This window comes from Lodderomyces elongisporus, chromosome 3 (assembly GCF_030384665.1).
Source record: "Lodderomyces elongisporus chromosome 3, complete sequence".
NCBI lineage: Eukaryota > Fungi > Ascomycota > Pichiomycetes > Serinales > Debaryomycetaceae > Lodderomyces > Lodderomyces elongisporus.
In genome coordinates this window covers 1,821,979-1,834,862 of record NC_083675.1, presented here as the reverse complement: position 1 = coordinate 1,834,862, position 12,884 = coordinate 1,821,979, and the positions used below count along the sequence as shown (strand labels likewise).

The 12,884-nt window shown below is 36.9% G+C and overlaps 4 protein-coding genes across 4 annotated transcripts; 1 reads left to right on the top strand and 3 right to left on the bottom strand. All coding sequences in view use genetic code 12, as the record gives it.

The window, feature by feature from the left end:
• Nucleotides 1-935: 935 nt before the first annotated feature.
• Nucleotides 936-1,838, bottom strand: PVL30_002992 (uncharacterized protein; the record flags this gene model as incomplete). The annotated part of the gene is made up of 1 exon (XM_001525523.1): nucleotides 936-1,838. The coding sequence occupies one exon, from the start codon at nucleotides 1,836-1,838 to the stop codon at nucleotides 936-938; it is 903 nt and encodes a 300-aa protein (XP_001525573.2).
• Nucleotides 1,839-2,567: 729 nt separating this feature from the next.
• On the bottom strand, nucleotides 2,568-4,535 carry PVL30_002991 (uncharacterized protein; the record flags this gene model as incomplete). Its single annotated transcript, XM_001525522.2, has 1 exon — nucleotides 2,568-4,535. One exon carries the CDS (start codon nucleotides 4,533-4,535, stop codon nucleotides 2,568-2,570), a length of 1,968 nt encoding a protein of 655 aa, XP_001525572.2.
• A 2,854-nt stretch (nucleotides 4,536-7,389) lies between these two features.
• MgPP2CL-1 (mgpp2cl-1, protein phosphatase 2C-like protein 1) lies at nucleotides 7,390-8,724 on the top strand (the record flags this gene model as incomplete). Its single annotated transcript, XM_001525521.2, has 1 exon — nucleotides 7,390-8,724. The coding sequence occupies one exon, from the start codon at nucleotides 7,390-7,392 to the stop codon at nucleotides 8,722-8,724; it is 1,335 nt and encodes a 444-aa protein (XP_001525571.2).
• Nucleotides 8,725-8,994: 270 nt separating this feature from the next.
• On the bottom strand, nucleotides 8,995-12,852 carry PVL30_002989 (uncharacterized protein; the record flags this gene model as incomplete). Its single annotated transcript, XM_001525520.2, has 1 exon — nucleotides 8,995-12,852. One exon carries the CDS (start codon nucleotides 12,850-12,852, stop codon nucleotides 8,995-8,997), a length of 3,858 nt encoding a protein of 1,285 aa, XP_001525570.2.
• Nucleotides 12,853-12,884: the final 32 nt, after the last annotated feature.

The window sequence follows — 12,884 nt, the reverse complement described above, 5'->3', positions numbered from 1 at the left end:
ACATACCTTAGCTGCATACCAATGTATTGGTTTGTAGCCTTTGTCAATGATCATTTCAACTCCTTGATTGCTCTTTTAGGAAGCTCGGAATTGTGGTTCCCTAACCGAGTTTCCAGTTGCGGGGAAACAAACCAAAAAAAAAAAAAAAGGGAAATTGATTGTTAAGTAATAATAATAAAAAAATAAGGGCGAGGAGCTAAAGGCGTGTTATATTAACTGAGCTTGGATAGAGAGGATCACAGTTTTGTGTACAATCTGTGGAATTCGGTCGTCTTACTAGAGATCGCCGACAACATCTTCATGAGGCGTTCGTTCCTTCAAGAATTGAAAAAGATGCAACGTAGAGTAAAAGGATAAAGTGGCGAGGCATGGTGAAGCATGGTGAAGCAACCAGAAAGTGTCAGCCGCCTCGTTTTCCCTCCATAAAGTGGCGTATGCGCCTCAAAGCAAATATATTCGTGTCGAGGAAGGTCAAGATGTGGAAGGTCAAAAAAGAATAAAAAAAAGAAGCCAAAAAGAAGCCGAAAAAGCAAAATGAAAATCTAATTGTAGGCCAGATACATACAATCAAAGCTTTTCTTTTTGCAGTTTTACGGAACCACCTGGTGTCTACATCTTAATACCAGTACCTTTCAATATTATGAAACAGAAATTTATACGTTAGACGATACAAGATTTGACTAAACAAGTTGGTTTTTTCCGATCCATACTCTTGATGTTCTAAAAACAAGCACAATTACTCAAGGGAACGTATATCCTTGTTATAGAAACTAGTTGTTTTAGACATCAATTTTTCTATTGCCGTTATATTTTGTTTTGTTTTGTTTTGTTCTGTTTTGTTCTGTTTTGTTTTGCTATGCTTTGACTTGTTTAATATTGCTCAATAATCAAAGAAAAGCAAACCGCAGACTATAAACACCTTTCAACAAATCAATCTAGTAAGCATCAAGAAAATCCAACACCTTTTTATAAATCAACTTGTACAATTCATCGTTTTCAATAAACAAGCTGTGCCTGCCTGCGTCGATTTTGTCAAAGACCTTGTTGACATTATCAGGCAATAAGTTGAAAAACTGTTCACTGCCCTTAATATCATTAATGCGATCGTTGGTTCCGTGTAGGATGTAGACTGCAATATTCTGATCGAATTTGGCCGCATAAGCAGGGTTTAACAAGTCTTTACCCCTTTTGAACATATCGTTGAATTGACCAAAGCTTCCAATCAACTTCTTATCATGGTGTTCGATATATTTTCTCCATCTATCGTTGGACGTGATATAATCAAAGTTTAACTTTGAGTCCAAAGTAAAGCTTGGAATGATTTTGGCGACATAGGGTAATGCCAATCTCGAAGCAATGTTTGGTTGAGTCTTTGGATGCAAAAGAACCAAAGGACCACAAGCAACAATAGCTTTAACCTTATCTTTGAGTTTACCACGAATACCATAATTGAGAATGATTCCACCACCCATGGAGTGACCCATCAAGTAAAATTTTTCATTTGGTTTATCCTTAGAGTTTCTCTCGATAAAGAAATCCAAGTCATCGAAAACATACTGCTCGTTTGTTTGACCTACAAGCTTTCCAGGAGATGTTTCACCTGCACCTCTTTGGTCAAAGAAAAACACCTCGTACCCATTCTGTGACAAGTTATCAAAATGCTCAGTGTATATGTTCAGCTGTTCGGCAAATCCATGCACGTAAATGATTTTACCCTTGTATTTAACGGTTTCAGGGACTTTCCAAGTTACGGTTTTGAAATTGGCGCCATTGTATTCAACACGCTCAACTATAGGTGTGCCTTTGGCCTCGTATGGTACTGGAACTTCAGAAGGCATGATTAGGGATTGATGTATTAGTGGTAGTAGTAGTAGTGGTAGTAGTAAGTAGTGGTAGCAATAAGAAGTGGTACTATCTTATTGGCAATTGTTGTTGTTGTACTTAACGTAGTCTCTAGGATCTCACTTGTTTGTGAAGTATAAGTAGTTCTTTTTTTTTTAAAAGAAAAAGAATGAAAGTGGTGTGGAAGATAGAAGGAGGGCGGGGCGAGGAGTGGAAGGAGGGGGTAGATAGAGTCAGAAATGTGTGGCTATACATTTCACAAGATCCTTTTGTCTTGCAAATCTCCACAATTCCTTAGATAAAAAAAAAGCCAAACATACCAAAAAAAAAAAGAAAAAAGAAAATGTTAATTAAAATTATCATATGCAATTCAAAATCACCTAATGAATATCCGTACTTACATTATTTGCATCATTGACAAATTCATATTTCTGAAGCTACAATTTAAAAGTATAAGCACACAAGGAGCTAATTAGGTTCCATTAACCTGTGAATAACTCCAAAAACTTGCAATCAATATGCTTCAACATTTTTATGAATAAAACGACTTTAAATCAGTACCATTAAGCAAGGTATATACACATATAGGTGTTCATGTATATAATATATATTGTTCATAAAGAGACAAAATATATCTACAAATTATGGGAAAAGGAAATTACAAATCCGGAAAATAAATCAAAATAAAATAAAGAAATAAACAGCAAAAACAAATAAACGTAAAATTACCTTTTAAATATCAACCCAGTGGAAAGATGGCGCCCATTTGCCACATAACAAATTTCTTGTGAGCTCTTGTTGATCTGTGTATTCACAGAGAGACTCAATCCCAAAACGTTCAAGTTTTTCAATTTAGGGAACTGGCCAACAAGCTTGAAATTTGAGGACACAACGGGACTAAATGCGAAATGAAAGAAATATTGCAAATACTCGTTTAAACCACGACCGCTAGTTTTGCGTATAAACTGCATCATCTGATTATTGACAATAAAGTCTTCATCAAGTTTGAGAAAGTCGCAAAGAAAAATGTCGCTAAATAGTAAATCCGTAATCATTTTCTCATATGCGAGCCCATTTTCGTATAGTTTCAACCATGAGAAATTGGAATGAATGCATTTGAATAAAAGTGAGCGATCCATAGACTCAGTGGTAAGATCGCGTATAAGTAATCTCTCCAAGTTGGATTGCGATTGGCAAATTGCATCAATAACGCTCTTACTGGTTTCAGAATTAGTTGATGCAAACACAACAGAAAGATTGTTTAGTTGTTGTGGTAAATTTATTGCTAGTGTTTTGTAGATGCTATGGATTTGACAATTTGTGCAACCCAAAGTAGGATTGATTGCAAGACTTACAAGACTAGACGTTTCTTTGGTGATTAAATCTGCAAATTGGTCAATATTATGGTCTGAATTTAGATTCACTAAATTGTGATTGGGGGAAGTCATGTTATCTATATGTAAGGAAGTTTCAAAGACTTTTAATTGTAAATTCGATAGCAAGGACAAATCAATGCATTGTTGTAGCACTTGAACACTCTCTGAGGCCTGCGTCCCAACATGCCCTTCAATAGCAAGTGAATCGAGCACAAGTACAAAACTTGGAAATGTTGCATTTCCGTTTCTTTGCAAAAAACTTTCAAAAAAATGCAACCAAGTTGGAAGCTTCAAGTTACTAGCGTCGTCTATGCCGTGTAAAATATTATTGATAATAATATGGTCATTATCCCTACCCATGGAAAACTCCAATTCTCTTAAGCTCTGGAGTGAGCCGGAGCTTTGTAAACTGTAACCCAAATTAGCTAGACACTGCGCATCCTTCAACGTATCGTGGTACTTGATGCTAAGGCTTTGCAAATTGGGCAAGATTAGTTTTGAATATCGGTTGCTGTTTATTTCACCAACAGCAACACTGAGTTTAGTAATCTTGTCAAACTGAAACAAATCATTTTCAATAAAGAATGCTAATGGGATATCTGGGGCTACTAAGCTTGTAAGGTGGAGGGACACGCTTGTATTTGAAGAATCAGTATGCAGTGAGTCTAGTGATGACAAGGAGACAAATGAGGACGGAGAGCGTGGTGAAGATGGTTGACTTATGACTGGGGATGGTGAAATAGACCGAGTTATTGGCACAAGTGACGAAATATTGTTCAAAATAATGGTTAAAGTCTCCTTTGATGTATCGAGTATTAAGCTTTTGAACAAACGCCCCAAACTTGGATTTGAACAAATAGACTGTAACAAGCCTTGGAAATTGGATGCTGAAATCAAGGTTCCAAAGAACTTGGGGTACTTTGTAATAGCTGACCGTACTGTTGCAAGCGTAGTTGTATTGTCATTAACAATAACCTTGGAGTACAATGTACTTGTTGCTGAAAAAGACCAAACTTTACTTGATAAACACAAATTGACAAGGTCCTGTTGGTGTAGAAATGAACATATATGTAGTAGGATATTGCTAGGCAAATTGTATATAGTAGTGCTTTGTCTTTGCTGCTTGTCTAGTGGAGGAAGAGCAGTTGCATTGTTGATATCGATGTCAATATCAGGAATAGCAGGGGTATTAGTAGTTGCAGGAGTATTAAGTAGATTCGCAACTTGTGGTGATGTCTTTGTAAAACTAAGGGAGTTGTATAACGCAAGTGTTATCTCGGTATCCGACTTGTATCCAACATCTTCTTCATTGGCCATTACAATAAGTAGGTTGATGTTGTTGGAGAATAAAGATTAAATATATTCATTACAAATATTTGTTGCAATAATTTTACTAGATTTATGATTATATATATATATATATATATATATTTAAATATATTTCCTAATATACTTTGTAGTATGAAAAGTAATACTAAAATAATATAAATCCAATTAGGCGCCTGAAAAAGGGTAAAAAGAAAGAAAAAAAAAAGGTTACATTAAAATTTATATTGCAAAGACGTAAAGGATGGATTCAGCTGTACAATGCCTGAATTGTGCCATGTTGTGTGGAACTCAGTTTGTTTAGGTGGATACTAGGATCCAAACCCTTTAATAAAAAGTGACGTATACTTAGTTTGTGTTAAAAACCTCTTTGAATCCGCTATTTTTTCCTTTTGATTGATTGTTTGATTAATTGATTGATTGTTTGCTTTAATTTATTTATTTAACTCGTCTTTACAAGGTCAAGTCTTCACAACAACACAATATACTTTATGCAAGTTTGGTGACGGACTCCCACTGGGGTATTTCGGAAATGTGTTCCTCTAGTGAGCAATCTTCCAGAATAAATGTGCACTTTGTAGCCGTTAAAAGTGCATTGCGTAAATGACAAACTAAACTATAGAAATAAATATAACGCACTCTCCTTAGCAACTACATTTTACTTATTGTTTTAATGACTGAGTTTTGGTGGAATACTTGTCAAGCAATAATAATATATTTTGTAACCATGGACTCAACTTGTGAAATTGAAAAACCGGAGATGTGGCGAACATTACATGTAGAATTGAAGAAGCAAAAAAAAGCAAAAAAAAAAAAAAAATAAATTTGTAGACGTCATCATATCTGCTGATTTCAAAATTTGTATTGCTTTCTCTTTTCTCTTTTTCCTCTTCTTTCAATTCTAATAACGCATAGCTGGTAAATCGGTTGGAAATGCTGCTTTTTTTTTTCATCAAGCAGCGGCAACAACAAGTGAATGGAGAAAATGGAAAGGCAACAAGAAGAAGAACAAGAAGAAAAAGAAAAACAAAGAAAACAAAAAGTGGAAACAGGATTCACATCCTAAGTTCCGGAACAATATGTATTACATTCCCGACATCTCTTACCAAACATGCTAAGGCGTAAATTCTTGTAACAAGCTGTTACAGAGTATACGCCTTCTCGTCAATCACTCACAAGATCTTCAAAGAATACTCAAAAAGCAAAACTAGCACTTGATGCATCTGGCTCTTTTCTTTGTGCTGCTTTGTTGCGAGAATCCACAAAGCAAAAAAAACCAACAGAAAATGAAAGGAACTACGGACTGTTGATGATTTTATTGGTATAAATTTTAGTATGCATCTGACGCGGATAAAAGATACAAAAACAATTTTTTGGAAGGCGGGGTTTTCCGAACGTTTTCGCGTATCTTGTAAAACCAAATCTTTCAAAAATATTAATTCCTAGATACGTCTATCCACCAGTTTTCCGTAAAATTGATTTATCAATAAAGCGGCCTGAACAGGTAAATGACAAAAAAAAAAAAAGGAACAACCCTACATGGTATTTGTTTTCTTCTATTTTGTTATTTGCTGGATTTGAGCTCATGCTGAGAATCGTGGAGGAGAAAATAAAAAAAAACAAAAAAAAAAAGCCAACAAAAAGAGGGAAATATTTCGCACTACTGTTCCCTCATTAACTAGCCCATATTGTAAACTCACTATTCAGAGGTTATTCCTTAAAACAATCATAGCATGATTTTTATTCTTCACTCTTTGCCCTACCACCGCCCACTTCCTCTTTATAAACAATATAGTATCGCCTTGTGTACTGACGTATCTACCCTATACGAAAGTGAGACATCCTCTTAACAATAATAAGTCGTATAGCACAAAGTGCTTAGATCCCGAGACGCCTGGTATTGCATATCTTGAACGGACTTCGCGGAAATGTGTTTGGCTTTCCACCTTACCCTTTTCCTTCCCCCTCCCGCCAACCTCTTCTTCTTCTTCTTCCCAAAGAAACAACTCAAAAAGTCTGGATTAAATGGTGTCTTCTACCATTTATTTTTTTTCGATATTAAAAAAGAATCAATAAAAAAAAGCAAAATTTACGAAGAATTACAGAACAGTAACCAAAAAGCAAGAGACAAGGATGGTGTTAAATCTAGAGCAAGCTCTCAATATTCCAAAACGACATGTCTCAGTTAACACTTGTTCATGCAAACACCATTTCGTCAATGATATTTTTTTTATCTTGTATCGAGAAATTGCTATCTTGGGCTAATAAGCACAAAAAATAAAAATAAAAAAAAAGTGGTCCAGACCATGTTCTATTCCTCTTTGTTTCTAACGCTCTATATATATATATATATATATATATATATATATATTAGTTTTTTGGTAGTTAAATTTTGCAACAGTTTTCATAATGGAACTCCGTGTGTCGTGGTGTTTCCATGTCGCAAACATTTCATTCATTTAATATTGTTCTGTCACGCGACAATGATGTCAGACGCAATCCAAACATGTATAACATTCACACACTAACACACACACATTAACACCAACACTAAAAATAAAACTGGCACTCTCCACACACTTAATATACACGCACCATAAAATTAGAAAAAAACGACCAAAAGCATAAATTATCAAAAATAAAACCAAAAATAAAACCAAAAAAATAAAACAGTTCAATTGCTACCAGACTAAACCTCCAACAAAGTGGCTTTTCTTCCTTTTCTTCCTTTTCTTCCCCGATATTTCAATTTTGCTTTGCCACCCATCTCAACAACTCTTTCTCCCTCCCTCCCCCCCTTCTCCACCCCTCGCACAAATACAACTAAGTAGTCTAATATTCAACAATGAGCGCAGCTGAAAGTGGACCAGTCCCAGCACAGCACCTAAACGAAACACTTCCCAAGACCGTTTCACCAGAACTCTTGACAAATACACCAACAGATCGCATACCGACACTGAATGGCGAACAAACTATTGAACCGGAGTTAGCAAACATGGACGCCAACAAGCAAACAGATACACATACGCAAGTACCGTCCGATTTCGATCCATTTGGAGGACTATCGTTCAAAGTAGGAGTGGCGGAAACAAAAAACTCAACTTATAGGAGCAAGATGGAAGATGTACACACATATATAGCAAATTATGCAGAAAGAGTGGACTGGGGTTATTTTGCTGTCTTTGATGGACACGCGGGAAAGGAATCAGCACGGTGGTGCGGCAACAATTTGCATCTTTTACTAGAGCAAGAAATCGATTTGGAACTACAAAATCAGTCAAAGCACGCAAGCATAGATGAGTCACAACAACGAGCACAAGTACAGGAACAAGAACAAGTACAAGAACAAGAGCAATCACTTCACAAAAGTTCAGGAACTTCAGATGGATCACGGGATTCGACAAGTACTACTAACACGTTGGTGTCTCAGACCTCAGCTACTGGTTTACCTGCATCAACTGCGCCAAGATTACCCATTAACGGAAAACATGACATGAGAGAGCATTTATACAGAGCGTTTGTCAAGGCTGATGAAATGATTGAGAAAAATGGTCAAGGCTCCTCGGGATGCACTGCAGCCGTTGCAGTATTAAGATGGGAAAGTGAAACTGAAGAAGATTGCATGATTGACCAAACATCTCTAAGACCCGACCTTCAAAATCTGGGACTGGGCAATACAAAGAAATTTGACTTTGTTCCGCTGCCAAATCACAAGAGAATGTTGTATACTTCGAACGTTGGTGATTCAAGAATTGTTTTGTGTCGTGAAGGTAATCCCTACCGATTAACTTATGACCACAAGGCGTCGGATGAGAATGAGATCAACAGAATAGAAAACTCTGGAGGACTTATATTGAAGAATAGAGTTAATGGTGTGCTAGCTGTATCTCGGTCACTAGGCGATACATACATGAAGGACTTGGTTTTGGGAAAACCATTCACTACTTCTACAGAGATTGTCCCTGAAGACGAGTTTATGATTATCGCATGTGATGGTGTATGGGACGTTTTGTCTGACTCAAAAGCTTGCCGGTTCGTTTCTGAGTGTTTTAAGAAAGGAAATGGCGTTCAAGAGACTGCAAAGAAATTATGTCAATTGGCCATTGATAACTCCACCACGGATAACGTTACTGTGATGATTATCAAGCTCGACAACGGCGTGTTTACACAACAAAAGTAAAATAAAATAAAATAAATTAAAATAAACTGAATTGAACTACATGAAAAGAAGGAGGAGATTTAAAACTCAAATTGATGCACAAATAAATGCACAAATTAGCGAATAATTTTAAAACTCTGATTTGCATAGGTTAAATATTTGAAAAATGAAATTTATTGCTACTTACTTTTACATAGATCTTTCTATTAATTTTTTTTTTTTTGTTTTTTCAGTCTGCTGTTCTATTTTTTTTTTTTTCTTTTTCCCATATTAGTTTCAAATATATGAATTTCATTCTTCGATAGCGACTCCGGTATCTTTCGTCTCAACTGTATAATCATTTACATTCAATTTTGGGCGGTAAAGCTTTAATGCCAAGCTACTAAGCACAACACTAACTGAAGACAAGGCCATGGCCGCACTTGCCCAAACAGGATCCAATCGAGAATTGTTGTAAGGGTAAATTACACCAGCAGCAATTGGAATACCAATAGTATTGTATACCAAACTCCACCCGAAATTAAACTTAACACGACGAAAAACACAACGAGACAAATCTAATAATGTAACCAAACAAATTAAAGGATGTTGCTTATTAAGAAGGATAAAGTCACTCGAAGTCACAGCAAGATCTGCACCGGAACTAAGAGCAATCCCAACATCTGCACTAGCCAAAGCAGGTGCATCATTTATACCATCTCCAACCATTGCAATCACACACGGTTTTTTACTCTCAGAGTCCTTCATCTGACGAATACGCTTGATCTGTAGCTCCTTTTCATCTGGAAGAACTTCACTTACAACATTTGTAACTCCAACCTCTTTAGCAATAGCCTCAGCGGTAAGTTGGTTATCACCTGTAATCATCCATGTCTCAATCTTATGTGATTGCAAAAAAGATATAACTTCCTTGGTCTCTGGTCGGATTTCATCACGTGCTGCCAACATCATGAGTAAATGAAATTCTGAATCATCAAATAAGGAAGAACATTTTAAACCCAACAAAATAACTGATTTGCATTCTCTCTTCCATCTTACAAGTAAAGACTTTTGGTCATCAGTAAGAACAACGCCGTGGTCTTCAAGTAGTCTCTCATTACCCAAAATGGCCTGCTCCGGTTTGTATTTGGTCCATACATCATAATAATTTGCACCAGCATCGTCATTGTGATTTTGACCCTGATCCTCGCCACTAATATCATCACAAATAATTTCTCCCTTGACACCTTTTCCAGAAACTGACTCTACTTGTGGAGTTTTGTTACCAACTAACTTAATCAGCTGCTTTGCACACGTTTCATCAACAAATGCCTTAACTGCTTTTGCGAGTGGATGTGCCGAGGCGACTTCCAAGTCACGAGCTAATTGGTAGCCAATTTGCTTGGAAACTTTAAGATCCTTTACTTTCTTTGTGAATGAGTAATTTGTCACCAGCAATTCTCCGCGAGTTAAAGTTCCAGTTTTGTCAAAGCAAATTACACCAATGTTGGCACCATCTTGGAATGCAACACCACCACCTTTGGCCAAAATACCATACTTTGCTGCCAAACCTGAACCCACAAATAACGCAGTAGGAGCAGCTAACCCAATACCACATGGACATGCAATTACAAAAACAGCAATTGCAAAATCCAACGACCAAACTGTCCATCCGCCAATATCAATATCCAAATAGCTTTCCGGCAATGCACCACTGTGACCAAGTGCAAGCCAGATAATCCATGTAATAATTGCTAGCGCGACTATGATAGGGACAAAATAACCGGTAATCAAATCGGCGGTCCTTTCCATCGGTGCTTTTCTCAATTGACCATCTCTAACTGTGTTGACTATTTGACTTAGCAAAGAATCACCTTCTAAACTGGTTACTTTACCAATAATGGATGTACTACCAACATTAACTGTTCCGGAAAAGACTTGATGGCCCTCGACGTGTTTAACTGGAACTGACTCACCAGTAAGAGCGCTTTCATCAAAGTTCGATTCGCCATCAACAATAACACAATCAACTGGCGGTGACTCACCATGACCAATCTTGATATAATCGCCAATTTCTAACAACTCTAAATCCACAAGTTGATCATTGATATACTTGTTACCGTTTTCGCCAATGTGCTCAACAAGAGTTGCTTCTGTTTGTTTCAAGTCACTCAATTTCGAAACTGCATCAGCAGTTTTCGTTTTTGAATAGCTTTGTAAAAGTTTACCAATCAACAAGAAAAAAGTAAGGAATACCACAGCATCAAAGTAAGTCGTATGGAACCCGTGATGCGTTTCTGGTGCTTGCTTAGCACTAAGGATCAAAAGGGCTATACTTGCAAAGTATGCCACAGTTGTTCCCAAACACATGAGCAAATTCATTGACCCAAACTTGAATAGCCTTTGCTTAAATGAATTTTTATGAAACCATAGTGACTTGATCTCCTTAATAGCTTTGCGATGGAATGTATCAGCAGCAAAAAAGTACACCGGGGTCGCTAAAATGAACAAGATCCATGTTGCTCGAGAAACATTTCCTGCCCAGATTGGATCCTCGACCCAAATTCTGAATGGATGTTGCTTGGGTAAGAGCGACATTGCAACTATGCCAAATATAAAGGTTGGAATAGCAAATACCGTTGCTAGTACCAATCTCAATGCGAGATTAATCAATTCCCTTTGTGCCAATTTTCGAACTTGTTCATCAATGGATACCGGTTTTACAATCTTGCATGTAAACGAACCAATCTCTTCTGTGATTTTGTATTCACCATTACCTCCATCTTTCAAGTGATTAAGATCGTGTAAAAATTTTCTCACCGTTACTTCACCACTTGGGACATACGTAAACTTGATGATTGGGTGTTTCAATGTTAATGGATCATTGATGACCACAGCATCACCGTAATTGAATAAATACTTTGTTATAATCTCTGGACAATGGTCACAGAACATCCCATCGACTTTGATGTTGATTGTTCTGGGCTTTTGTTTTCCGGATGTATAGTTGATCTTTTCAGTTGTCAATAATTCAAAGTCAAACCCGCAATCTTCAACTGCCTCTTGAAGCTTGTCTAAATTTTTGTGTGCGTTATCATCTTCCAACACAAACTGGGCACTCTTGGTTACAACATTTATTCCACTTTCCAATACAAATGGCAAATCTTTAACGGCCGCATTGATTGAGTTGGCGCAGGCTGCGCATGTCATGCCACCAATCAATGCTGTGACCTTGGTGTTGATAGAACGTTGCACGGGCAAGACTTCAACAAGTTTACACTCAAACCCAAGGTCACTCACTGTATTGATGATCTGGTTGATCAATTGCTTGTTAGGAATGATGGCAACTATGGATTTTTGAAGTAAATTAACGTTAAACTTGGACTCATCAAATTCATTGTTTACTGACTTTGAGTTGGACTTTGTTGCATTATTGTTGGTGGTTTCAAAAAGCTTTTTCAAACTGTCGCTAATGGTATTAACACAAGACGAGCACGTCATCCCACTCACCACAAATGCTGCTCTAAACTCTTGATGCGGGTGGTCAACCTTAGTCTCAAGTGAGGATGTATCATTATTTGAATCGATCGAATGTTTTGTCAGTTTTGCTTGTGACTCCTTTTGCAGCCGTTCACTTTCTTGACAAACTTTACAAAATTTCATGTGGTGTTTCTTCGATTGCGATTGGGTGTACTTATGGTATAGCCCCATAAAATCAAAGAAACCACTCTCATCAATATGTGCACTAGGTGAATCGGCTTCAAGGTCGTGCTGATCTACTTCGTTAGATAAACCCGAGTAATATTCATTTGATGAACGAATTTCATATCGTGCAACACCGAAGCCAGCCTTTTCCAATTTGCGCACCAACTTCTTAAAGCCATGATTAAAGTTACTCTGATTTTTGCCAAATAGTTTCACTTTGGAATTGTTTATTTCAAAGCAAACATCTTCGTCGTTGTTTAACTCAACACTTGCAACATCGTCAACCTCTTTAGCGTTGTAGAATTGTGCAACAACTTTTCTCACCGTTGACTCACACTCTTCGCAATGTATATTACTCAATTCAATTGTAAGGACCTTCATATTTTCTTTAACTTTATTACTATTGTTGTCGTTGTTATTTCTGTTATCTTTGGAAATGGTAGTTTTCGAGGATTGTAAACTCATGCTTTTGTTAATTGTTTGGTAAAAGTTGAATA